The sequence below is a fragment of the Erythrolamprus reginae genome, unplaced genomic scaffold, assembly GCF_031021105.1.
Source record: "Erythrolamprus reginae isolate rEryReg1 unplaced genomic scaffold, rEryReg1.hap1 H_9, whole genome shotgun sequence".
NCBI lineage: Eukaryota > Metazoa > Chordata > Lepidosauria > Squamata > Dipsadidae > Erythrolamprus > Erythrolamprus reginae.
Window position 1 is genome coordinate 269456 of NW_027248537.1, and position 26689 is coordinate 296144.

The window sequence follows — 26689 nt, forward strand, 5'->3', positions numbered from 1 at the left end:
ATTCTGGACTATTTGCAGTCTCCAAACACTTGTCAACGGCAGAGTTGCAGATCAAACACTTGTTGGAAGTTGCCATTGATCCATTGAAGTATGAAAACCAATCAATTTGTTCTGCAGACAAAAAGTAGACCTTGTGGTAAGAGGGGAACAGTATAGTTGCAAGGGAGGGGGTTGTAGGAGACTTAGTCCAAAAAACTATTTTAATTATTTCCCTGACTTATCCTGAAACTTTGGATGGTTGGTGGGGGTAGATGCTCTTATTCCTGGCTTTTGTTTGTCAAATTCTTTGGAGATGAAGGGGATTCTGAGGTTCTAGATCTGCTATTCACATTTTTAAATTTGCCTCTGTAGTGGGGAGATAGGAGTCAGTCCTCGTCTGATGTTTTCCCCCCCTGCTTTGTTGGATTTATGGGCCCTGTTGTTATTACTACTGGGGATTGCCCAGCTTCTTTCCTTACTTCTGGATGCCATTTTTAAATTGAAGGACTGTGCCAGAGTAGTGAGAGGTGTAAACTCATTTCAGGAGCTGCTAGGTTGTTTCCATCTTGTCTCCTCTTTCCTATGTTTTAAATATAAGCAGGAAACAAAAAAAGGAATGGGACTATGCAAATGTGAGCAATGGATTTGTTTTCCCTCCCAATGATGCATACCTTTTTTCTTTTAAGTGAACTTAAGTAAAAGACAACTGCATGGGAAATTTGTTAATTGTCAGACATGTAGTCTACCAAGCTACTACTGTGCATATTGACTGATAATGATTTTGTATTCAGGCGGACTTAATTTCCCCAGAACTAATTAGAAATTAGAGAGGGAGAGGGGCGGCATACAAATTTAATAAATTGAATTGAATTGAATTGAAATGTAAGGAATTTAATTTAAGATCATTTTTATACTACGCATGATCCCTAACAGTTATCTACAAAATCTCTCCAGGTAAAGAACTGGAGACAATGGAGTCATAAGGGCAAAGAAAGGCTACCATGGATGACATGAGATGGTCTGACTCTCACTGCCAAGGAACCTGTAGAGATGTACAATAAGCACAACTCCAGATGGCTGAGAAACTTACATCACTTTTCTATGAAAGCTGTCACGAGGATGGGCATTCTACCAGTATCTAATAATCTGATGAGAGGCCCAACTGTCACACTTGCACAACTGCAGCTGTGGTGAAAATGTCTAACTATTGTAATGAAAAACACAATTATAAGAAAGATCCTGGAAGTCTTATGACATTTATGACAAAAGAGATAAAAATCTTCAAGTGCTAACCATGTCTGATATTCAAATTAATATGTAACATATATATTCCCAGGAGATCTTATGTCACACAAAGTTTATTCTTCCATCTCTTCCCCTTACATTCTATGCACAATGTGTCAGCAATGTAAAACGACAGTAATGATATGCAACGTCTGCAGTTTCTTGGCAGCTGTTGGTCTAGAAAGTTAAAAACTTAAATTAAAAACAAGTAAGAATCACAGAGGATGCAATTAGTATGGGAAAACCTGGCACCAGTCAAGGATAGAAAAAAGTACAAGGAGTAAGTTAAAGATTGATAGGGCAATTAATTTAGATCTAAACAGCGGCACTTGTAATTATGTGTCCAAATAAGTAGCACCCTAATACCAAAAATAAAGCTGGCTCCTTTTCTTACCTGCCTGGATGATGAGCTTTGCACATTCATTACATGGAAACAGAGCAACATATATGCTGCAGCCTTTCACATCAGCAGAATTCTTGTTCATTATGGCATTCAGTTCAGCATGACATACTGATTAAAGAAAAAAGATTTCAACAAATATTATTAGGTATGTTCATCAAAGTTCATCAATCTAAAACTTAACTAAGTATTAACTGCAAATGCCCAATTCTTTCCAGAAGCAAATACCAATAAAATCCGTCACACAAGAGAAAATTAGCAGGGGAGGCAAAAGAGAAATTCAAGATCAATGGAGGTCAAGTGGTCTGGCCAGACTAGTAATGAGGAATGAAATAATTAAGAACATTAAAAGGACCATTCACCAACACCTACAGGACAGTCAAAGCCATAGGCTGAACACTAAGTAATTTCAGCCACCCTAAGTGTGTCAATATGTCATAGCACTATTGTTCCCAGATAGTATCTAATTGCCTACATCAAGGAGCTCATTTAAAGACCTACATGGCTTAGGGTCAGACTATCTTCGAGATAGCCTTCTACCACATAGCTCCCAGCGACCAGTAAGGGCCCACAGCATAGTTCCCTCTAAGCTGAGCAGTGAGCAATCGCTCACTTAAAAATCATCATCAACTCAAGAGTTTTCCAAACCTGCCCAGAAGCCGAGAGAGAAAGAGTGAGAGGGAAGGAGAGAGAGAGGAAGAGAGGAAGAGAGAGAAACAGATAGAAAAAAGAGAGGAAGGAAAAGAGAAAGAAAAAGAATGGGAGTAAGGAAGAGAGAAAGAAAATCAAAATCTAGTTTGAAACTAGCTCAACTATTTAAGTGGCATTTTGATATTGATAGAGTTGCCCTATTATGAGCTCACTGTTATAGACACACAGTACAATATTTTATTTTGAAATTCTCTGAGGCAAAACAGGGTGGGTTTTTTATTTGTTTGTTTGTTTATTATTTCTGTGCCGCCCAGTCCCAAAGGGACTGCCGCTCAGACACTATACTTTTCTGCCCACCCCCCAAAAAAATTAGAGGGAACACTGGCCCACAGAGTTGGTCTTCTCCGGGTCCCATCAGCTAAACAGTGTCGGCTGGTGGGTCCGTGGGGGAAGGCCTTCTCTGTGGCTGCCCCAGCTCTCTGGAACCAGATATCTCCTGAGATCTGGAATACCTCCACCATATTAGTCTTCGGGAAAGTGATAAAGACCTGGATTTTCCAACAGGTCTGATCTTATGGTAGTAACCAGCGAGATCCAGCCATGAATGGTATGTAGAGGTTTAACTGTTGTATTGTAAATTGTTTTTAAACTTCTTTAGAGGTTTTTGTACTATTGATGTTTTAAATTTTTGCTGTGAGCTGCCTAGAGTTTCTGGGGCAGTAATGGTGAACCTTGTTTTCCTTGGGTGCTGAAAGAGCATGCATATGCACTATCACGCATGTGCAAGTGCCCACACCCATAATTCAATGCCTGGAGAGGGTGAAAACAGCTTCCCCCCACCCCCTGAAGGCCGGAAACAGACTGTTTCTCAAACTCTGGTGGGCCCAGTGGGCTCGTTTCACCTTCCCCAGGCTCCAAAGGCTTCCCTGGAGCTGGGGGTGGGTAAAAACATCTCCTCTATCCCTCTGGAGGTTTTTTGGAAACAAAAAATGTCCTCTGAGCCTTTTTGCAATCATCTGGCCAGCACACAGATGTATGTTGGAGCTGAGCTAGGGCCACGGCTCGTGTGCCAGCAGATATGGCTCCATGTGCCACCTGTGGCACCCGTGCCATACGTTTGCCATCACTGCCCTAGCGAGTTGGGTGGCATAGAAATTAAATAAATAAATAAATAAATTTAGGGGCTTATATGCATAGATACATTCTTTTGATGAGGCACATATATGTAGTAAGCAGTGAGAGTAAGCAGTCCTGTCCTCCAAATAAGATAACTGGCAACTAGGGCACTAGTTCAATGCTCAACGGCGTTAACTTTTTTAGTTATCTGTATGTCCATCTTTTCCATCAGTTCCCTTTTCTGTTTATTTGGATGGTTCTTTTTCAATATCTGGATCTTTTCTTTGTTTATTTTAAGTCCTGCGACCGCAGCAAACTCCTCTATTTTCTTTATTAGTTTAGGTCCTGTTTCTAAGGGTTCCTCCAAAATAAACACTAGGTCGTCTGCAAAACTTGCACTTTGTATTGTTTTTTATTTTCAAATCTTTTATTTCTGGGTCTTGTCTGGTCTGTCTCAGTAAGACTTCCAGAGTTAGTATAAGTAAAAGAATGGATAATGGATATCCTTGTCTTGTGCCCTTGCTTATGTTAAATTCTTCTGTTGTTTCTCTGTTTACTATCACTTTCACCATTTGATTAGAGTATAATTTCTTAGATTATTTTTACAAAGTTTTCACCGAAGTTCATGCTTTTCAATTGTAATATCATAAACTACCAGTTCATGTAATCAAAGGCTTTATGTGTATTCGGAAAGATCAATGCTAGCTGGTTTTCGGAGTGGACTTCGTAGTATTTCAATACATTCGCAATAATCCTGTTATTTTTCAATTGTCTTTTAGGTAGAAAACCATTCTGGTTGGCATTTATGAATTCATTTAAAACTCTTTTTAATCTTTCTGAAATTATAGAGGCGTATAATTCATAATCTACATTGAATAATATTGGTCTGTAGTTTTTATCTGTTGAGGATATATGTCTTCCTTTGGTATTAATGTAATATATGCTTCTATCCAAGTTTTGGAGAGTTTGGCCTTTGACAATGCTTCATTGTGGACTTCCAGCAATAACAGTTTAAGTGCCTATTGTAAACTTTTATAAAGTTCTGCAGGAAGCCTGTCTGGTCCAAGGATTTTATTATTTTGTATTTTGATTACTTCCATTATTGTTATCCTTTCATTTAATATTATTCTGAGTCTGATATTTTGGTTAGAGCTACCTTTTCCAGATATTGTTTAGTTGTATCTTCTGACTGATTTTTCTTGACTGTAGTTTCCTAAATAATTCCTTATCTTTTTTCATTTTATCTTCATTTTGATGAAGGGCTAATTCGTCATCTAGTAGTTGTATATCACTTTCGTCTGCTATTCTTTTTTCAACTTACACGATAACCATCTACCTGGCTTATTTGTGTATTCAAAGAAGTTTTGTTTCACCATTTTGTTTGTGTCATTTTATCTTCCACTATTAAGCTCAATTTATGTTTTATCAAATCACTTTTCTCTTTTCTTTTTTGCAGGTCCTTCTGCAGTTCGGCGGAGTCTCTTGCAGAAGCCTGGAACAAGGCTGCAGTGGAGGCTCTTGATCGGATTGCGCCTTTGAGACCTCTCCGCGGCGCTAGACCCCGTAGAGCTCCATGGTTCAACGAGGAGCTCCGGGAGTTGAAACGCCAGAAGAGACGTCTAGAGAAGCGATGGAGGAAGAGTAAGTCTGAATCTGATCGAACACTTGTAAGAGCTTTTATTAAGACTTACAAAGTGGCGCTCAAAGCGGCAAGATGCGCGTATCATGCCGCTTTGATTGCATCAGCGGAATCCCGCCCGGCCGCTCTGTTTAGGGTGACCCGCTCCCTTCTTAATCAGAGGGGAGTTGGGGAGCCCTTACAGAGTAGTGCCGAGGACTTTAACACGTTTTTCGCCGATAAAATCGCTCAGATTCGGGCGGACCTCGACTCCAATTGGAAAACAGAGTCGGCTGACAACGAGTCAGTTGAGGTGACTGGGGCCCGTACTTGTCCACCTGTCTGGGAAGAGTTTGATCTGGTGACACCTGATGAAGTGGACAAGGCCATTGGAGCTGTGAGTTCCGCCACCTGTTTACTGGATCCGTGTCCCTCCTGGCTGGTTTCGGCCAGCAGGGAGGTGACACGGAGCTGGGTCCAGGAGATTATCAACGCTTCCTTGGGGAGGGGATCCTTTCCATCATCCTATAAAGAGGCGCTCGTGCGCCCCCTCCTCAAGAAGCCTTCCCTGGACCCAGCCGTTCTTAATAACTACCGTCCAGTCTCCAACCTTCCCTTTATGGGGAAGGTTGTCGAGAAGGTGGTGGCGCTCCAGCTCCAACGATCCTTGGAAGAAGCCGATTATCTAGGTCCCCAGCAGTCGGGTTTCAGACCCGGTTACAGCACAGAAACTGCTTTGGTTGCGTTGATGGATGATCTCTGGCGGGCCCGGGACAGGGGTTTATCCTCTGTCCTGGTGCTTCTTGACCTCTCAGCGGCTTTCGATACCATCGACCATGATATCCTTCTGCACCGGCTGGAGGGGTTGGGAGTGGGAGGCACTGTTCTCCAGTGGTTCTCCTCCTACCTCTCCGGTCGGTCGCAGTCGGTGTTAGTGGGGGGTCAGAGGTCGACTCCGAGGTCTCTCCCTTGTGGGGTGCCTCAGGGGTCGGTCCTCTCCCCCCTGCTATTTAATATCTACATGAAACCGCAGGGTGAGATCATCCAAGGGCATGGGGTGAGGTATCATCAGTACACTGATGATACCCAGCTTTACATCTCCACCCCATGTCCAGTCAACGAAGCAGTGGAAGTGATGTGCCGGTGTCTGGAGGCTGTTGGGGCCTGGATGGGTGTCAACAGACTCAAACTCAACCCGGATAAGACGGAGTGGCTGTGGGTTCTGCCTCCCAAGGACAATTCCACCTGTCCTTCCATTACCCTGGGGGGGGGAACTTTTGACCCCCTCAGAGAGGGTCCGCAACTTGGGCGTCCTCCTCGATCCACAGCTGACATTAGAGAAACATCTTTCGGCTGTGGCGAGGGGGGCGTTTGCCCAGGTTTGCCTGGTGCACCAGTTGCGGCCCTATTTGGACCGGGACTCACTGCTCACAGTCACTCATGCCCTCATCACCTCGAGGTTCGACTACTGTAATGCTCTCTACATGGGGCTACCTTTGAAAAGTGTTCGGAAACTTCAGATCGTGCAGAATGCAGCTGCGAGAGCAGTCATGGGCCTACCTAGGTATGCCCATGTTTCACCAACACTCCGCAGTCTGCATTGGTTGCCGATCAACTTCCGGTCACAATTCAAAGTGTTGGTTATGACCTTTAAAGCCCTTCATGGCACTGGACCAGAATATCTCCGAGACCGCCTCCTGCCGCACGAATCCCAGCGACCGATTAGGTCCCACAGAGTGGGCCTTCTCCGGGTCCCGTCAACTAAACAATGTCGGTTGGCGGGCCCCAGGGGAAAAGCCTTCTCTGTGGCGGCCCCAACCCTCTGGAACCAACTCCCCCCGGAGATTAGAACTGCCTCTACTCTCCTTGCCTTTCGTAAACTCCTTAAGACCCACCTGTGTCGTCAGGCATGGGGGGACTGAGACATCTCCCCTGGGCATATACAATTTATAAATGGTATGTGTGTATGTATGTGTGCTTAGAAAATGGGGTTTTTTAAATGTTTTTAGTAGAAATTTAGATTTGCTGAAACTGTTTTCTGTTATTCTGTTGTGAGCCGCCCCGAGTCTGCGGAGAGGGGCGGCATACAAATCTAAATAAATACAAATACAAATAGTTCTATCTCTAGTCTTTTAAGCTTGTCTTATAATATATTTTGCTGTTGTTTCTTTTTCTTGCTTCTTCTTGCTATGTTATCGCTAATCCTCGCATGTATGCTTTTTCTGTATCCCAGACAGTTTACAGTGATGTTTCTTCTTTTCTACTTTATTTAAAGAAAACATCCATTTGTTTTTTCATCATTTGTCTTTTAGAATGGTTTGATTCATTGTCCATCTCAATTTCTTATTTTCTCCCTTCCATGTAACTTTTATGGGATTGGGTCTGCCCGTATATTTATTGCTACCTTTATCTCTTGGATATCTGTTCTCATTCCTGATATCATCCACATCATGTCTATTCTCAACTACGATTAGTGTCTATTTGAACAGACTGTATATTGGTTTATCTTTGGGTTTGCTCTCTCCATACATTCTACAAACCTATTTCTTGTTTCATTTCAGAAAAGGGTTTTGGAAGTGTTATTTTTTTAAACTTCTTTTGATGTTTCTGTAATCTCGTTTAATGTCCACAATTGCATTGAAGTCCTCTATTATACAAATATTTTCATAGTCCATTCCGGTTATCATTTATAAAACTTCCTGCTTATTATTTGGAGCATATATTGTTTTGTTTCTGGTTTATTGATATCACCATCATTAGTATTCTCCCTTCTTCATCTGCATAGTTTTTAACGATTCTCTGACACATAGTGCTAATTTCAGCCACCCTAAGTGTGCCAATGTCATACCACTATTGCTCCCAGAGTGTATCTAATTGCCTACATAAAGGAGCTCACATAGGAGCTTACATGCATGGATACATTCTTTTGATGGGGTACGTGTACATTGTATTCCAAAAAACCCAAGAATTATGACAAAAAAGCAAGCAGACCTTTCCTACAAATAAGGTGAACTGGCAACCAGGGCACAGAAAAGATGACTGGCACAAAGAACACCATTTAGAAAAAAAATTCTGCCCTGTTACTACTATTATTAATGCCCAGTAAGAACTCTGAAACACAATTAAAATAGTTATTTGATAACCAGACCATCATAAACAATCTGAAATGAATATTTATAAATTCCAGGAGGCACAAGACTTTATAAAGAAACTATAAATTTATTAGGAGGAAATGTATTCTTTTGGCAGTATATGTGTTAAATTAGCAATGATTTGCCTATTTGTGATCACTGTCTGCAAGCAAAGTCTTCACTATCTAAAAGCCAAAGCTGGCAAGTTAAATTATCTGCAGCATGTTCAGTGGGACTGGAAATCACTTGTTTTGATATATTGGCAGCAGGGGCTGCTGTCTCTGATGTACAAAACCAGTTCTGTGATTCTTTGGGTGTTGGTCTATGTAGTCAAATTATTTAGAAAGATTTGTCAAGACCACTGAGAACCAGAATCCTGTGGAGCAAAGGTTTATTGTGCTGCTATGATAATGCCATGCAAAGCAAATTCTATGTACATGGATTTCAAGATATTCCTTCTATACTCAAGCTCAGCTTGTCACTATGATTTTCCCTTACACCCACCCACCCTCATTCTACCCACAAACTGAACTGATAATTTCCACATTTCCTAGTCAGAACAGTAATTGCCAGCTGAGTTTCAGAAGCTGCTGTCCAAAAATATGCACTTAACTACATCTGTAAAATATCAAACTGGGGAAACTTTGGCTAGTAAACTGCAGTTAATATTTTTAAATGCATATTTTGCCATTTTGAATATTTAAAATTTTATGGGAACATATATTAATAAAGAGTGTTATTTCTAAGTACCATTAAATAATCCATGATTTGTTGGGTCATCCTTTCAGATATATTTCCTTACCTAAACATAGACCAGATGACTGCGGGTAAGCAAAACAACTGGGAGTGGGAATGACTTCCAACCAGCTTCTCCACTGACTTTGTTTGTGAGAAGCTGGCAGGAAGCACTGGAAGTCACAATCATGTGATTAAAGCAAACTACAGTACAGTGGTCCCTCGATCATCGCGAGGGTTCCGTTCCAGGACCCCTCGCGATGATCGATTTTTCGCGAAGTAGCGGTGCGGAAGTAAAAACACCATCTGCGCATGCGCAGATGGTGTTTTTACTTCCACCGCAGCAGCGAGGAGCCGAAGATTGGGGTTTCCCCGCCGCCTCGCTGCTGCTGCTTATCCGCGCGCGCGTCGCCGGGGCTTCCCCCCCCCACCCGGTTAGTGTTGTTGCTTCCCAGCTGGGAAGCGGGCCTCGCGCGCGCGCCCACGCCGTTGCTCGCACCACTTACCGGGGCAAGAGGGGGAAGACCCAGGGGAAGCCGCTCAGCCCGGTGGGGAAACTCCACCATCTACGCATGCGTGGCCATAGAAAAAAAGGGCACGCATGCGCAGATGGTGTTGTTTACTTCCGGGTTGAAAACTCGCGATATAGCGTTTAGCGAACATCGAAATCGCGAAACTCGAGGGATCACTGTAATGCTATTGTGGCTACAACTTTGCAAATATAAGTGGTGCGAACTTTCAAGGATCAGTACTATCCCAGGTAATATTCCATTTAAGTAAAAGTTTGTGAGTATGCAAAGCAGTCATACTGCTGAGTCATAGTGACTAAGCTGCAACCTGATTGGGCTAGAACAGAATAAGAAGCAATGCACTTTTGCAGTAGGTGTGGTTATTGTGGTTGGTTGGTTAGTATTGTGGTTAGTAGGTGGACTGATTTACTATATCGTGGTTTATAGTTGTAGTAAAGTGTTTTCTGTAAATAGAAGAATAGGAGAGATTTATTTTTGCTACATTCAGGAGTAAAACCTCTTCAACCAGTTCCTGCTGAATTGCTTTCACTCTTCATCAGCTTCAGCTCCCGAGTTCCTGTGTCACACATTCTTGTGCCTAGCCAGTAGCCTTCGAACCTAACTTGGACACAAACATCCTCAAAATTTCCATTACACAGGTTTAATGAGTCCCAGATTTTGTATACATTCTTTAAATTAATAGATTTGAGGTAACTGATTCAAAAACCTTTGCACTATGATGCACCATTTGGGCTACTTCAAGGTTTCAGACATATGGATTTTAGTAGTATATAGACCAGGGAAGTCAAACTTGCATCATGTGACATATCATGACTTTTTCTCCTTTGCTAAACTGGGGGTGAGTGTGGCCAGCCTGTAACACATCCAACCCATGGGCTGCAAATTTGACACCCCTGATATAAATATTTGATTATTATGCCCATATAATCAGTAAAATTTACTTTCATTGCACTAGTTCTATACAATGATTTAGATATTTATTTTAGGAAATTAATATTATAACTATTCTAAATTCACATTCAGTTAGAAAGAGAATATGCTCAGAATCAACATTTATACTATATTTTATCTTTTGTAGAAAATAAATGTTGCCTGGAAATCTGCATTAAAGTATGCAATGACTTTGTCTATTAATGCTGAGCAAAGCAATTAAGTCTCAACTGGAGCCCAAAATGTGTGATATGAGCACAACAGAAACATGTGATTGAAATTATTGAAATTGAAAGAGAATGCTTATAAAATGATGTACTATTGGTATATGATTCCAGAAAAAATATCTAGATGTCTGTCCACGCTTCTGCAAAAGTAACTATACTTAATCACAGTCAAAAATCTAACAAATTGCCAAAACATCTATGCCTCATTTTGGATTATATACTAGGTCCTAATATAAAAATATCTCTGCGTGGTAACTGCCCTATGTTCAGCCATTAGCCCAGATTGATGGCTGGGAAAGGTCACTTTTCAGAGACCCCAAAATGTGAGAGAACTGAACATGGAAGGTGAAAGTTCAGTGAGAAAACTTGTCACCTACATCTACATTAGTCCAGTTTGAAGTGGCCCTGTTAATCAAAAAGAACATTAATTATGTTCTAATCCACAAGTCCCTTGACTTCCTGAATAGGTATAAAAATGGTCCTTTGGGCAAGAATAAGAAAAAACCACCTGCATGAGTACTTATTCTGGTAAAATGATTGTCAAAAAAACTAGACATAAGAATAACAGCCCCAACTATCTGAGACTAGTGCTGTGTCCAGGAAAAGTCCTATAGGAAGAAAAAAATCTACAGAAATTGAGAAAGGAGAAAGTTTAATTTAGAGATTTTGTAGCAGTCTGTTTACAGACAGTAAATGTTTGGGAGGTTGATCTCATCCCTGCCATGTAGGAGATAAAAGGTTCCTGCCTAAAAGGTGACATGCACCTCCAATAATATTGTCTTCTGTTTCCATTAGGAAAAATAAAGACCTTACATTACATTCCTTACCATAAGGATATTTTGTGTTGAGTTTATTATCTGCTGTTCTTGTCCAAGGCAAAAGATCATCACTGCATCCATTAGGCATCCCATTGTATCCAATTCCAACAATCTTGTTTTCTGAATTCACAATGCAAGCTCCAACCTAAAACAGAGCATCTAGTTTACTGTTTCACTCCTGTCATCCATTTACCTATTGACTATGGCTCAAAAGGATAAGAGTAACACAGGAATATTAATTAATATATCAAATTTTGAGGCTGCCTATTCCATGATGTCTTGCTCAACATTAGTCCAAATTATATTATATTTATTTATGAGTGCTGACAACCAAGCGGAACAACTACAGACCAACTATAAATATATGAGGCTCCATAATCACTGATCTCAAGGCCCGCAGAACAACCAACCAGATCTTGAACAGTTTCCAAGCCACAGGAATCTTGGGGGTGAGAAAAAACAACACAGTAGGTATACTTCCTAGATTCCCTAACATGACATGGAACCTGAAGCACACATACCTCCATTCATGCACCTCTAGCATTAGAAGCTCAGGTTATCTCAATGTGCTTTAAAAGTTGGTACTTTAACTGCAGACCTTCCTAGACAGAAACAACCTATTTGATTTTTATCAGGTTGTACAATGCTTTGTATATATGGTGGCTTTTCAAGCCTGCCAAGAACTAGCAATTGCAAACACAACTGCAAAATTTTAGCAGGTGCTACAAATGCACATCTGATCAAATACTTCCAAAATCGTACCAGTTTCTGGAGAAAAATCATGATATTATTGCTTATCTTAAACAGTCACAGAAATTAAGACCTTATTATATTTCAGCAAGATTTGGAGCGGAGCCACAACAAGGAAAGTGTCAGGGCATGGATGGCCTAGCTGCAGGTAAACTGATGCAGGGCACATGAAGCAGTTCCAACCCACACCTCACCTTATGGCCATGGAACTGACAAGCACATGGAATGGGCAGCCAGCCTGCTGTGCAGCCTCTTAAGTAGCGCTTACTTTATGGTTAGGGTTTATATTAGACATATGGGTAAAAAAAAAAACCCTAGGGCTTATTTTCAGGATAGTTCTTATAGATTTTGGAGACAGATCTAGTCATGTCCATTCAGAAATAACCCCAAATGAATTCAATCCAATGTAACTATTCAAAGGATAATTTGCCTAAGACTTCAGCTTAGTTGCCTTATCTTAGTCTGCCCAAATATCATCTTCCTACCTGAGAATTTGGATCCTTGCTTCTTTGTGCTGACAAGAATGCTACGGCCATGAAATATTCAGGCCACTCCAAGTAATCATCTCGTTTTTTACAGGTCATCTCACAAGCATGCCTACAGAAATTACACAATGACAATAAATGGTTATGGTTTGCATGAAATAAGATATTTTTTTAAAAAAATTAAAAGCTATACAAGATGCACTTTGACCTCAGTGTTTGAATCTGCAGAAATAAATCAATTATTGCCATACTGAAGAAGAGCAGCAAAGTTTAATTAAGTACAACTAAAAGAGCAGAATCTGACCTTGAAGGTTACAGATTCAAATCAAATTTTTTAATAATTGGAAATATTGGTGTTTTATATCTGCCTAGTGGCCTCTGAACATTACTTTTCAGACCAAAAGGCCAAAAGGAGACTGAATTATCACATTTAAAACTGCAATTTACAGTGTTTGTCATACAATGTTAACTATTATCTATCCCTCAATATTATCTTCTGCAGAAAAATATAGCAAAGGTTACCTTACTTGCCTCAACAAACCTGACTTAAGTTGTTTGAATAAAGATATCCTCAGTCAGCTATTATTACAGCAAGCGTCTGATGCAGTTTCATTTGTTACAGTTAAAATAAACAGCGAACATGAAATATCTTTTTCCTGAATATTTTTGAGTGTCAATGCCCGCTAATAATGATTTTCAATTATACCGCTCATAAGCCATGTTGATAACATATAATCCAATGTCAGAAGTCAAGTGTTCCATTTTTACTGCTTTTGTGGTAGAGTTTAATAATAACCCTTTCTTTGCTTTGTATTTTAGCAAACACGAATAAGCAGGTAACCCATGTGCACTATTTTATAATTCTCTAGATAAATACAGGTTTCCTGAGTTCAAAGTGGGTTATGATTTGTGAAATATTTTGCTATTCATGCTCTAAAGACATAAGAACCCAGGAAAATATTTATACTCATTCAAATTGAACTGAATTGCAAAGATCATGGACTGCATTATTTTATTTCACCTAAGATATTTATAATATTTTGTCTATGCCTAAAGATTATACTAAATATGGATTAATATGGTGAGCCTTTGCTCTCAGACTAACCAGAAGTTGAACTTGATTTGAGAGCACCAAAGTCACTGATGTTTTTTGAGAACATGATAGGCAACTCTCACAATTAAATTGAAAGATGCATATGAACATAACGATGAATTTTTCCTGCTGTACAGAGAGCTTTGCTTTCCCCAAACGTAAGCTTTGGTTTCCAAACATACCATATTTTTCAGATATAAGATGCACTGGAGTATAAGACGCACTTTAGTTTTGGGGTGGAAAACAAGGAAAAATAGCCTCTGCCTCCCAGCAAACAGCAGATGATATACATGTTTGCTGTGATTTCAGTGTACAAGACGCACCCAAGTTTTCACCCTCTTTTGGGGGGGTAAAAAGGTGCATCTTATACTCTGAAAAATATGATAAAACTTATTTACTAGAAATTTCTCAGAGAGGGACGGCATGCAAATCCAATAAATAAATAAATAATTTTTAAAAAAATCTCTGAACTAATCAGCAGATAAGCAAATAATAATAAAATATACAAGATTAAAACATTCTGGCTCAACTCCTAAGGGAAGTGCCTTCTGATTAAATGGCTGAGTACATACAGAGAAATTTGATGCAGAGTATCTTCAATATGCACTGTACAAATGCCTCCTTTTAAAGAATATCCCCAAATCTGGTCCAGAAAAATAAGCTGTAAACCATGTTTTCTAAAAATAAGACCCTGTCTATTTTTTTTGAACCCTGAAATAAGCACTTGGCCTTATTGCCATGCACTTAAAAGCACAATTGGGCTTATGATCAGGGGATGTCTTATTTTGGGGGAAACAGGGTAGCTGTGTTCATGTAATACGATAGGCTAAGCCACAGGTCACCAACCAGTGATCCATGGACCACTGGTGGTCCATGAGAAAATTGTGGTGGTCTGCGACACACCCAGGCAGCTCATGGTGGGGTTGGAAATCTCTGCCAGAGGAAGCAACATGAAACATGCAACTTTGCAGTACAACCCTCACCAGTCAGAATGAGGTAATGGTGCAGGGGAAGGGCAGCATAGGTGGGCCAAAGCAACGAGTATCAGCAACCTGTGGCTCATTGTTCCCTCTCCTGTGGCTTCCTGTTAGCTGAACCCACCAGTGACTGGCCCGCCCCTCGCGGTCCCCTCCCAGTTACTCCTCACCTGGCCTGAGAAGAGAAGGGTGGGGAATGGAGATTTGCATCAAATTCCAGAGCGGGAGTGAAGTTTCATCTCTTGCTGGGTCTTGTGGGCATTTCTTCTGGGCCTTGTTGATGCTCCATGCATCTTGGTCTCTCAGGGAGATGCATGACTTCCTCTCAGCACCAAGACACTAGCCTGGCCATTTCTCTCCGCCACTGCTGTAGGCAGCTCCATGGCCTGCCTGCTATTTTTGCAGTTAAATTTAGCTTCACTTCATAATGGCGGAAATGGCATTCCTGCCCCTCCTGAAACCCAGTACGACAGAGCATCAGCTATAGCTGAGCTGGGCAGGCGTTGGAACAGAGAGCAGATCGTGCGTCTCCCCAAGCAACTGAGGTGCGTCCAGCATCAACAAAGGCCAAAGGAGTGCCCGCAAGACCCAGAGAGCACCAGAGAATTAGAATCAGACAGACAGACAGAAAGAGAGGAGGGGAGAGATGTCAGAGAGAAAAAGATGAGAGGGAAGAGAAGAGAGAGATGAGAGAAAAAAGAGGGGGAGAGAGAGATGTCAGAGAGATAAAGATGAGAGAAGGGAGAAGAGAGAAAGAACGAGAGGGGGGAGAGAAAAAGAGGGAGGGAGAGAGAAGAAGGGGAGAGAGGGATGAAAGAAAGAGATGAGAGAGAGATAGACAGAGTAGGAAAGAGAATGGAAGTCCAGGAGCTTCAAGTGGTGCGTTGGATTCCTATTAATGGTTTGCAAAATTTAAAATTATGTAGTGATCCCTGAGGTCCAAAAGGTTAGGACAAGTCAGTGTCTTGGTGTATTGTGTAAATTGGACCATCATACTAACTTTCATTACATACCAACTTCTATTTGTATGTTATATAGCAGAGGTCTCCAACCGCCGGTCCGCGGACCAGGACCGGGCCGTTGGGGTTTTTCAGCCGGTCTGCGGCGGCCAGCGAAGGTGATATTCAATGTCGGGGGCGCACGGGCGGTTGCGCGCGCTCCCTATCTCCCTGCTAGCCCACTCGGAATATTCAAAATAAAAAAAACCTTCGCCGGCAAAGGCTTTTCTTATTTTGAATATTCCGAGTGGGCTAGCAGGGGGATAGGGAGCGCGCGCAACCGCCCGTGCGCCCCCGACATTGAATATCACCTTCGCCGGCCTCCGCTGAGAGAACGCCTGCCCCGTCTCTCCTGCAACCCCCTTGCTGAGAGCCCGGGACGAAAGTGCTCTCGGCAAAGGTGAGACAGGCAGGGCGTGCGCGCGTCACCGCTGAGAAGAACGGAGAGAGAACGAGAGTGAGTGAGAGCAACAGACAGCAAGATAGAGAGAAAGTGAGAAAGAGAGAGTGAGAGAAAGGGGGGGAGAGAAAGAGATAGCAAGAGAGAGAACAAGAGAGAGAAAGAGCGTGAGAAAGAAAACAAGAGAGAAAGAGTGAGAGAGAAAGCAAAAGAGACAGAAAGAAAACAAGAGAGAGAAAGTGAGAAGAGAGAGAAAGAGGGGGAGAGAGAGAGAAAGAGAGAGGGGGAGAAAGAAAGAGAGGGAGAGGGAGAAAGAGAGAGGGAGAGGGGGGAGAGATAGCAAGAGAGGGGGAGAGAGAGAAAGAGAGAGGGAAATGGGGGAGAGATAGCAAGAGAGGGAGAGAGAGGGGGGGGGGGGAAAGGGGGAGAGAGGGGGAAGAGAAAGAGAGAGGGAGAGAGAGGAGATAAAGGAAGAGGAGAGAGAGAAAGGAAGAGAAAGAAAGAAAGAGGGATAGAAAGAGAGAGTGAGAGATGCTCAGTGAGCCTTTCTTTGAAGTTGCCTTTCTTTCTTTCTCTCTCTCTTTCTTGCTTTCTTTCTTGCTTTTTCTTTCTCTCTTTTACCTTCCCTTCCTCTATTTCTTCTTTTCTTTCTCCTTCCTACCTACCTTCTTCCCTCCCTCCCTCCCTTCAGTCCTTCCTCTCTTACTCTCCCCTTTCATAAGTTTCCTTGCTTCCTTCCTCTGTTCCTGTCCCTTCCCCCTTTCTTTCTTTCCTTCCCTCCCTCCATTTCTTGCTTTCCTTTTCTTCCTCCCTTTTCCTCCCTCATTCCCTTCTTTCACTCCTTCCTCTCTTACTCTCCCCTTTCACATCTTTCCTTGCTTTCTTTGCACCCTTCTTCTGTTCCTGTCCCTTCCCTCTTTCCTTCCTTCCTTCCCACCCTCCGTCCATTCATTCACCCATTCCTCTCTTGATCGCCCCTTTTACGGTGCCGCTGACAGCTAGCTCTCCCCCCCCCCCACCGGGCCATGGAAAACTGGTCTAGCTTAAAGCCGGTCCCTGGTGCAAAAAAGGTTGGGGACCTCTGTTATATAGGCATCCTTTGTTAATCTGCTTTTAGAGTTTAATATGTAGTATGAACCCTATCATGGTGTAACAAGAAGCCGTACATCTGTAGCGAGCTCATATTTTTCTCATGAAGTAATATCTTCTCTGATTTTAAAAGAAAGACTTCCATTAATGAAGAACAATGTTGCTTTTAAATATTTTGTCCTTAGGGAAACCCATCTGAAGAACTAATCATTACTTTATCATAAAATAAGATATAAAATACACTCTAGAAATTGAACTTAGCTAGTCAAGGTGAGGCCATTTCTTCATTATTTTATGATAGCAGATCAGTTAAAACACTCGGGTGAGCCTAATCTTGACATTAAAGTAGTCATGGCGTAATGAGTTCAGTATTTCAGGTTTTACAATGGTTGGATTCAAAGACTTTATTTCTCCACCAGAACATACAGTATTTTTAAGTAATTGCTAAGTTTAAAATCTTCATGATATTACTTTTTAGGATCAAGTCTGATCGTTTTTAATTACTGCATAAATCAACTTGCTTTCTTTTTTAAATTTGAACCATAGGACACAAATGTTTCATAAAATAAAACATTTAGTAATGAAATTTCAGGTTAAATTACTTTATATTAGGTATCTATTTGTAGCCTACCTTTATTGTTTTTATAAACAAGTCAAAAATATATCTCAACATACCTTCTTCCTCCTCTTTTCCCCACAATTGCAACCCTGTAAATTGTGAAGTGTGTTGGAAAGAAAGTGACTAATCACTTTTATGGCCAAAGTAGGACATGAAATCACAATCTCCTGGTTTCTTAACTGGTGCCTTAACCATTAGACCAAGGATGTCAAACTTGCATTGTCACAGTGTCTTCACATGACATGACTTTTCCCCCTTTGCTAAACCAATCATGAATGTGGCCAGCACACGACTGGTTTAGCACATAACTGGTTGACAGCACTGCACTCAAACTGAAAGTGATTCCGAAAGTAAAATAATATGATTACATTTAAAGCTGTTAGGTTAAATTCTGAGTTTGCATATGTGGAAGGAGAGCTCTTACCTTTATTTTTTAGGATTGTCATTCCACTCTCATTATTTTGTTTGTTTAGATCAGTGCAAATCAGAACTAGCATTTTCTCATAATCATGAAAACTTGTGTTTAAAATTCACAAAGGTACAGAAAACAAGCATTCACTATAGACTTTACTGCTTTTAGTTAAATGCATGTATCTCATAACCTATGTAAATTTCAACATCTTTATTACTGTACACCTAAAAGAAGCTGATTCTACATCTGTAAAGAATACTTTATTTTTTTAATTACTCTAATTTTTAGAAAAGAGGGAATTCTGAAAAAGGTTATTGGAACAAGAAAATTTCAGAAATCAAAGACCTCCAGCAACATATTTAACACTAATCTTATATTTAATCCCTAGCAATTTAACCCGCTGAAAGAAATGCCTCTTCTCCAAGCTGCAAACAACCACAATTCTTTAGATTTGACAACAGCAGGCTGCATAAAGTATTGCTTTTGGTCAGGATTTCCTGCCAGGCAGAGCAACAAAACTGTCTGTGCTCTGCATTCCCAAGCAGACACAAGTAGGATAACTGTGATTTTCCTCCAGACATAAAGGAAGCTATACATGAACACAAGTTTCTTAAATACAGTCACCTGTATTTACCTCCGGGTGTTAAAATTTCATTGTGTGCTTTAATAGTGAACTGATTTTTTCCAGCTTGTCATATGATGTTGGAGTTGTAGATTATACTCCCGTTCTAAATCCCAGTTCTAAATTCTAATTCTGTCATTCAATTTTACACACTACTTTATAATCTGTGAACTCTATAAAACCACATAATAAAGATCATTCTGTCCACAACAATCAATGGTAGACCAGCAAGTGCATTCAGCAATTGCTTAAGGTTTGTATTTGAATTCCAACCTGAGTTCTTGCAATGAAATGTTACTGTGAAACAAAAGGATTGCTCAGCCAGCCGGCGATTAAGCCACACTAGTTCCAGCATATGCCATTCAATTTTCTTCTCCCAGGCCCACCAAATAAGCTTCCTTCTCACAGGACTGGTTTTGTTTTTCCTTTGCTATTCCCATTTCTTTCTCCTAGTGTTTCTTTTACTTCACAAACTTGTGATTCAGCGAGGTTTGCTCATTCTTAACCCGAACAATGAAAAAAATGGGAGCCTACAGTGTAACAAAATAGGTTAGGCTGGCATCCCGCACGTCCCTCATTGTATTTATGAATGTACACTCCTGGTCCTCTCCTGCCTCCTGCACTGCGGGCATCGGAAATCAAAAAGGACCCGCACAAAAATATAGTGAAGAGACTGCGGCTGCTTAATTCATTAAAAATAGCAAGAGAGACGGAGAAAATTAAAAAGAAAGCCTCGGAGAAAGGAATACATGGATTCCCCGGGATGCGCGTCTGCTGGAAGTTTGTTCCAAGGATCTACTACTCTTTCAGTAAAATAATATTTTCTCATGTTGCTTTTGAGGGAGGCGATTCAATCGCTCGAGCAAACACAAGTGTGTATACAAAGGTGGAGGGGATGGGGGGGGGAGGCATAGGTTTAAGCAGCCATGGTGGATGCACAAGTGAGTGTAAAGAGAGAGAATAACGTTATGCGAATGAATGCGCAGCCCATCGGCAACCCGTGCCCCTACCCATTGGGGAAGTTGGTCTCCAGCTGACCGTCAGCGTTCATGGCGTCTTTTCCACGTCGGGAACAAAACATGGTCCTACCGGCGTCCGCCTCCCAACAGAAAAACCCGCCTTGCCGCTTGGCGCCAAAACTGGAATAAGAATTGGCGGGAAAGGAAGGCGGAGTTCGATTGGAAAGCCTCGCCTCCTTTGGATGCTGCAAACACACTGGAGGGCCTGAGCGTCCTTTGGGACTACATTGTCCAGAATGCATTGCTCCGCCGACCTTGTCGGGTCATCTCGGCAGGAAAGTTGCAGCGCGTGGGAAGTTTGTTCGGTGCTGACGGGAGGGCACTGGGGTGGTTTTCTTTGCTCCACTAAAATCTAATTTAATGCAAGAGTATAACAGAGCCATATGTTATTTCAGGAGCCTTTGCATCCTGTTCTCCAATGAATATTCTTGATTTCATCTCAGTCAGACTACTGTACACCACATAATTCCTCCTCGTGGTTCTAGCTAACATTAAGTGTCCAGAAATTGTAGGATTTGTCATCTGACTTCCCTAACCTTTTAAGGCCACAATGAGTCCTTTATTTTAGGATTTGGTGCTCTTGTGGGCCATATAAGTTATTTGCAAGCATATTGCAATTGATTGTACCCTATTCCCTTCCTGGCCATTCCTTAGTACAAGTATGCAACTGATTTAATCTGTAAACCTATTCTATACAATTGCAAGCATTAGAAAGAGAATCACTTTATCACATGGTGACAGAATTGGATTAAACCTCTTGTTGCTTAGGCCACTGTTTCCCAACCTTGGCAACTTGAAGATATTTGGACTTCAACTCCCAGAATTCCCCAGCCAGCATTCTCCTCTATTTTTATATCTTTTCTTCTATCCTTTTCTTTATATATAATACTACATGTCTATTCTCTTCAATATGTATTGTGTATTGGACAAAATGAAATAAATAAAAAATGAATAAATAAATAAATTCGCTGGCTGGGGAATTCTGGGAGTTGAAGTCCAAATATCTTCAAGTTGCCATGGTTGGGAAACACTGGCTTAGGCAAGGTGGGGGAAATGCTTGACCCTATTGTTTAGAAACCGACTGAATTCTTAGATATAATTGGGCTACCATAATTGAGCAGCAAAGTTAACATTTTTGGGTATCATCTAATGGTGGTATAAATACTATGACTATAAATATTTGGGAAATGGGACTTTTTTCTCCACTATTGATTTATAGTATTATCCATCATTTCTGCATCAGGGAAATACTGCAGTTTGAAAGTTGGTGATCTGTTTTTTGTGACTTCATCCTCTCTGTGGCTTCTGCTGAAGTGTGTTACAGTGCCCTCACTATTCAGTGCCAATACATAGTGGCACTATACACTGCCAATACTACACCTTCTGAAGTTACCTTCTTCCTGATATTTCTGCACAAATCAATAATTTATAAAAGAATGGGTCTCCTATGTTATTCTGATATCATTTCTTATTTGAACAGATCAGCTTTACATCAATTTACCTTTACCTTTGCATGGAACTCTAATTGAGAGGGCAAATGCTGGAAGAAAAATGCTCTCAAATGCTATGAGAATTGTAGCTGGGCTTCAGAAATCTGGATAATGATTTGCCAGTAAAAAATATTATGAAATCTTTTGCACCCATGTAGTGATCTTCTGGATTTTGCAACTAAATATAGTACCCCTAGCAAGTGATGGCAAGCCTATGCAGAGCCATATCTGAAGGTATGTGAGAAGTTGTTCTATATCAGCTCCAGCACACATATATGCACTGGCCACTTCTGCTGTTTTCACTCTCTCCAGACTTTAGGAAAGTCTCCTGAAGCCTGGGGATGGCAAAAATGGCCCAACCAGAAGTTCACTTGTGTGCTCACCCCCAGACTTCTTTTCGCTGTCAGAGGATTTCAGGAACTTCTTCGGTTTTGGACAATTGGAGCCAGGCCTCCCACACCTCGGCCCATTTGTTCTGCAGCTCACAAGGCTTTTCTGAAGACCTCTTCAGCCAATAACAGAGCTCTGGAGTGATCCAGACTCTGTTATTGGCTAGAGAGGCCTTCAGGAAAGGTCTCTGCAGCTGATAGCAGAGCTGAGGATCCATCCGGAGCTCTGTTATCGGCTACGGAGGCTTTCAGGAAAGCCTTCCTGGCTGCAGAAGAAATTGGCCAAGGTGTGTGATGCCTGTGTGATAGGTGTGCAAATATCTGAGTAGGGCAGCTGCACTTCCATTTCGTTTCCAAGCTTCCAACTAGCCGTTGGGACATTTTTCACTGTTCAAAGTCTTCAGGAGGCTTTCCTGAACCCTGGAGAGATTAAAAAACAGCCGAATAGGCTTACCAGAGGCTTTAGTGAGGCCCGTGTTCATGCCCGGGAGGACAGCGCAGGGGTTGTACAGCATTACATTACATTATGGGTGTGGGCACCTACACACACGCTATCATGCATGTGCGCAACTTTTTATACCTGAGCCAAAAAAGGTTCACCATCTCTGCTCTAGCAAATGCTGATTATGAACAGAAGGAAGAAGTCTTGACTACACTTGAGGTGCCCACATCTGTGGCAACATTCACAAGCAGGACCTAACTATTTCAAAAGAGAATGCAAGATAAAATAGATTATGTATCTTTAATTGCTGTAATGCAGTACTTCTCAAATAGTGGGGCACGCCCCCCTAGGGGGGCATGGCGTGATGCCAGGGGGCAGATGTGACCCGAGGAACATGCACAGTCTCTCTCAATCGATTTCCCCAGTCGAGGAGTGTTTTCTCAGCTGCACGCTACTCCAAGCCCGGAAGAGAAGGTGGCTGCATGGGTTCTTGTTGTTCTTGGCGGGTGCCACAGTAGCCATAAACGGACAGGCAAACATGCTGCTGGACAAGGAGCAGCATTCTCTGCAGCTGGAAAGAAGCTTTGAATGGCACCCTAAAGCCTCCTTCCACACTATTTGGCGTGAGTGCCTGGCAAAGGCGGCACTTATGGGCGAGGCCTGCGACCCCAAAACATCAGCTTGATTAAGCTGGCCTGGCCCAGTGTCAGAAGAGGTAGCGTATGCCAGCCTAACTGAAAACAGGCTCCACTGAGTTCAGAGTGACTTACTCCCAGATAAGTGAGTAGAGCAGCTTCCCCAGACAATGATTTGCTTGCTGCTTATAAGTTAAATAATAAATATTAACGCTAAAATTCAAACTATAATTCTATACTTGTTTGACAAAATAAATAAATAAAATAAAATAAATAAATGAAATTCCATTGGGGTCCAGATCAGAGAGTTGGGGGGAGGCGTGAAATGTTTACTTCTTGGGTGGGGGGGATTATAACAGAAAACAATTGAGAAGCACTGCTGTAATGGGACCCTCTTGATTTAATCAAGAAAAAATGCTTATTCTGTATCTACCATAGAGAATGATGATAAAAGACTGAACAGCAGCACCTGAGATCACATTGCTAACATCCAGTAGATAATGGAAAAAGCAAGGAAACTCTAAAAATATATTTATTTTGGTTTATTGATAATACAAATGCTTTTGATAATGCATGTCACAAGAAAGTATGGGTTGTCCTTAAAAATATAGGTGCAGCAGGCTGTCTCACCTGCTTATATGATTATAGTTAAAATATGTAACAATTCAGCTTATTTAACTTAGATCCATCATATACAGTGGTACCTCTACTTAAGAACTTAATTCGTTTGGTAACCAGGTTCTTAAGTAGAAGCAATTTTTCCCATAGGAATCAATGTAAAAGCAAATAATGCGTGCAAACCCATTAGGAAAGAAATAAAAACCCGGAATTTGGGTGGGAGGAGGAGGAGGAGGAAGAGTGGGAGGAGAGTCACTGCAGAAGGAAGAAGGTGAGGTAAGGGGAATCAAAAAAATTCAAAACTTTAAGGCTTACAAAAAAAAGAGGGACTCTTAGGCGGCAAGGAAGAGCGCGTGTCTCCAATACACCCGGCACAAAGCTGCCTCCCATACACTGCCTCCCATACACTGGCTGCTGCTGCTGCTACCTGCTGCCTCTTCCTTCCAATGCTGAAGGGATCCCCTCTCCTCTCGCTCGCTCACTTTGTAGCCGGCGCCTTTCCTGCGCTGTGGTGATTCCTCGGCTGCCCAGAGCAAACGGAGCGGTTCTTTTCTCTGGGCGCTGGAAGAAGTTTATTCCTTGTCCAAGCGCCCAGAGAAAGGAAAATGCTTTGTTCGCTCTGGACTGCCAAAACCTCTTTAAGCGTCACCAAAAGGCTTCTCTGGCAACCCAGATGGCTGGGATTAAAGGGGGAATGGCAGGAAACTGGCTGGGCCTTCGTGCCGCTCTCAAATTTCCTGGGAAATTTTCCCAGCTCGGGTTCTTAAGTAAAAAATGGTTTTTAAGTAGAGGCAAAAAAATCTTGAACACCTGGTTTTTATCTAGAAAGGTTCTTAAGTAGAGGCGTTCTTAAGTAGATGTACCACTTTATTGTGAGAAATGGTAGATTAGAAAAAATAGGATTTGATATAAGAAATATTAGCTCTGTGGATAATACCAATTTGATGTCTGGATGCAAGGAATACTAGGAATATCTTGTTGAAGGTGCAGCTCAAAATTGGGGAGGGGGAAGCTAGAAGAATTTTGACTTTAGAAAGGAACTGTCTGCTTTTATTTCTTGTCTTGCATTAAGCTGGCATTGCTTGTCAATAGAATAAATAAAGGCAGACATTATCATTCTCAAATCAAAAATTTACAAGGATGGTGACTAGCTTTGAAATAAACAAAAATGTTGCTTGGGAAGAAAACTGCAACAGATGTAGACAATATTAAAGCACAGAGATAATGAACAAAGATTCTCATAGTGAAGGTTTTCCATTATAACGTAGCTTTGAAAGCTGAATGAACAAAAAAACATGCCTTTGAAAAAGTGGAAGCTGGAAAGATGTGGAGCATATCTCTAGCTGCAAGAGCAATTTTATTCTGTACTAGATAAAGAAAAGAGTGCTCACTGGAGGTTCTAATAATGAAGCTATTTTGGACATATAATATGAAGGCAATCAAAGAAGAAGCTGAGAGAACGAGGTGGCTAGATATTATCACTGATTACACGGGTATCAGCTTACAAGGACCAAAGGAGAACATCGGAGTGAAATGATGTCCATCAAGATATAAATAGTTGGAACAACCGAACAACAGTTAGATAAGATTAATACTGGGTAATCATAGAAAAGTATTAGTATTGTATATTTTACATTGTAAAAGATGTAAGAAAATATCTTTTAATTCTATCCAAGGCATTCCCACAATCCCAGAATAAGGTATGGCAAACATTCCATAGGGAAAAATTATAATATCTTTTCCTGGACTGATTCTAATACACAATAATGCTAAAAGCAAACATTTCATCCAAGATAGCAGCTTCTTCAAGATATTTTTCAAGATTTCAAAATGGCTGCAGCCACGCATTGCTATCATTCTAGAAGTTTTCCTTCCTCCCTGAAGGCACACTTCATAAATCAGGGCATGGGCAATCTGGGTTGCATTCTTAAGAACATGGCATCCTAAAACTCCATGTAGCACTAACACCCTTGTAGCCTTGTGAGAACTTGGTCCCATGCTGCCTAGATGAGGTGGCAGAGCAACCACATTTTGACAGCAATTTCGTTCTGCCTGTGTCAAGGAGATTAAAAATGGGATGAAGGCCTCACTCCATGATAAATTGGAAGCTTGCCCACTCTCTACTATCAAAGATAAGCTCATTCTTTATAAAAAAAAAATCACACAAATCCATTTATCATTTTAAGGGGTCACAGCATCACAATGTTTAAGAACCTCTGCCATAACCTTTAGAGAGTTAGAAAAGGAGGATGTTAATCTCTAACTGGGACTGTGACAACATTACTAAAGCATGGCTCTTTAAAGCCACCTTTACACTCAGGCTGTGTTTTGAAGTATAGGTGAAGGCAACATAAATCTCAGATAATTTCTTTGCCCTTTTCTTTCCTTTTTTTTAAAAAAGCTCTTTCATTGTTTGATTTATTCTTTGCTCTAGAAATAAAAGGTACTTGAAAGAAAAAGAAATACTTCATATCTGTGCAGTGGTGATTTCTATAAGTGTAAAAAGTTTGAGCAGCAGCCATTTGCAATGAAAGTTGCTTTAGGTAAAGAGAATAATGATCTAATCTATTTAGTTATAATGTGCCACCAAGTTAGTTTCATCCCTTAGCATTAGCAGCCACACAGGTAAGCCTTCTCCAGAATTATCTGCTACCAACCTGGAAGACCCTCAAGTCTTCCAACAGCAATACCCCTTGCCATATAAGAAAGTCTATTGGCCTTGCTGCTGGTCATTTTTCTTCTACCTTTTCTAGCATTATAGGGTTTTAAGAGATCTTTTTATAATGCGTGAAAAATATTATAAACATTTGCACTTCAAGTGAGAACTCTGGATTGATTTGTTCTGTGATCTAGTTTGTTGCTTTTCTCGGCTATTCTTGATATCCTCAGGAGTTTTCTCCAATGCCAAAGTTCAAAAGCATCAATATTATTTCTATCTTCTTCTATCTTCTTCTATCTTCTTCAAAGTCCAAATTTTACTCCTATAAAGTGCCACAGGGAAAAAATAATAATTTCCTGTGTGATTCTGATCTTTAAAGATATAGACAAACCACAGCATTTGAATTTCTTTTAACAAAGTGTCTGTTGCTACACTACTATTAATATGAAACTTATTTCTTGATTGTGGGTTCTTTTTGTTATGTATTGAATATATATACATATAGAATATATATAGCCCAGCTAAAGTGAAACTAACCTTTAGAAAACCCTAACTGTTAACTTCAACTGTTTT

At 41.0% G+C, this 26689-nt stretch overlaps 1 protein-coding gene across 1 annotated transcript in view; it reads right to left on the minus strand.

Annotated features, from left to right (window-relative positions):
• The window catches only part of LOC139155888 (deoxycytidylate deaminase), a 31511-nt gene extending 11456 nt beyond the window's left edge, over window positions 1-20055 (minus strand). Inside the window, exons 1-4 of the mRNA XM_070731237.1 lie at window positions 19875-20055; window positions 12655-12766; window positions 11429-11564; window positions 1658-1774 (exon numbers count right to left, since the gene is read on the minus strand). Of these exons, the coding sequence (XP_070587338.1) occupies window positions 1658-1774; window positions 11429-11564; window positions 12655-12766; window positions 19875-19945 (436 nt within the window). The 5' untranslated portion in view covers window positions 19946-20055. The remainder of the gene's footprint in view (window positions 1-1657; window positions 1775-11428; window positions 11565-12654; window positions 12767-19874) is intronic.
• Window positions 20056-26689: the final 6634 nt, after the last annotated feature.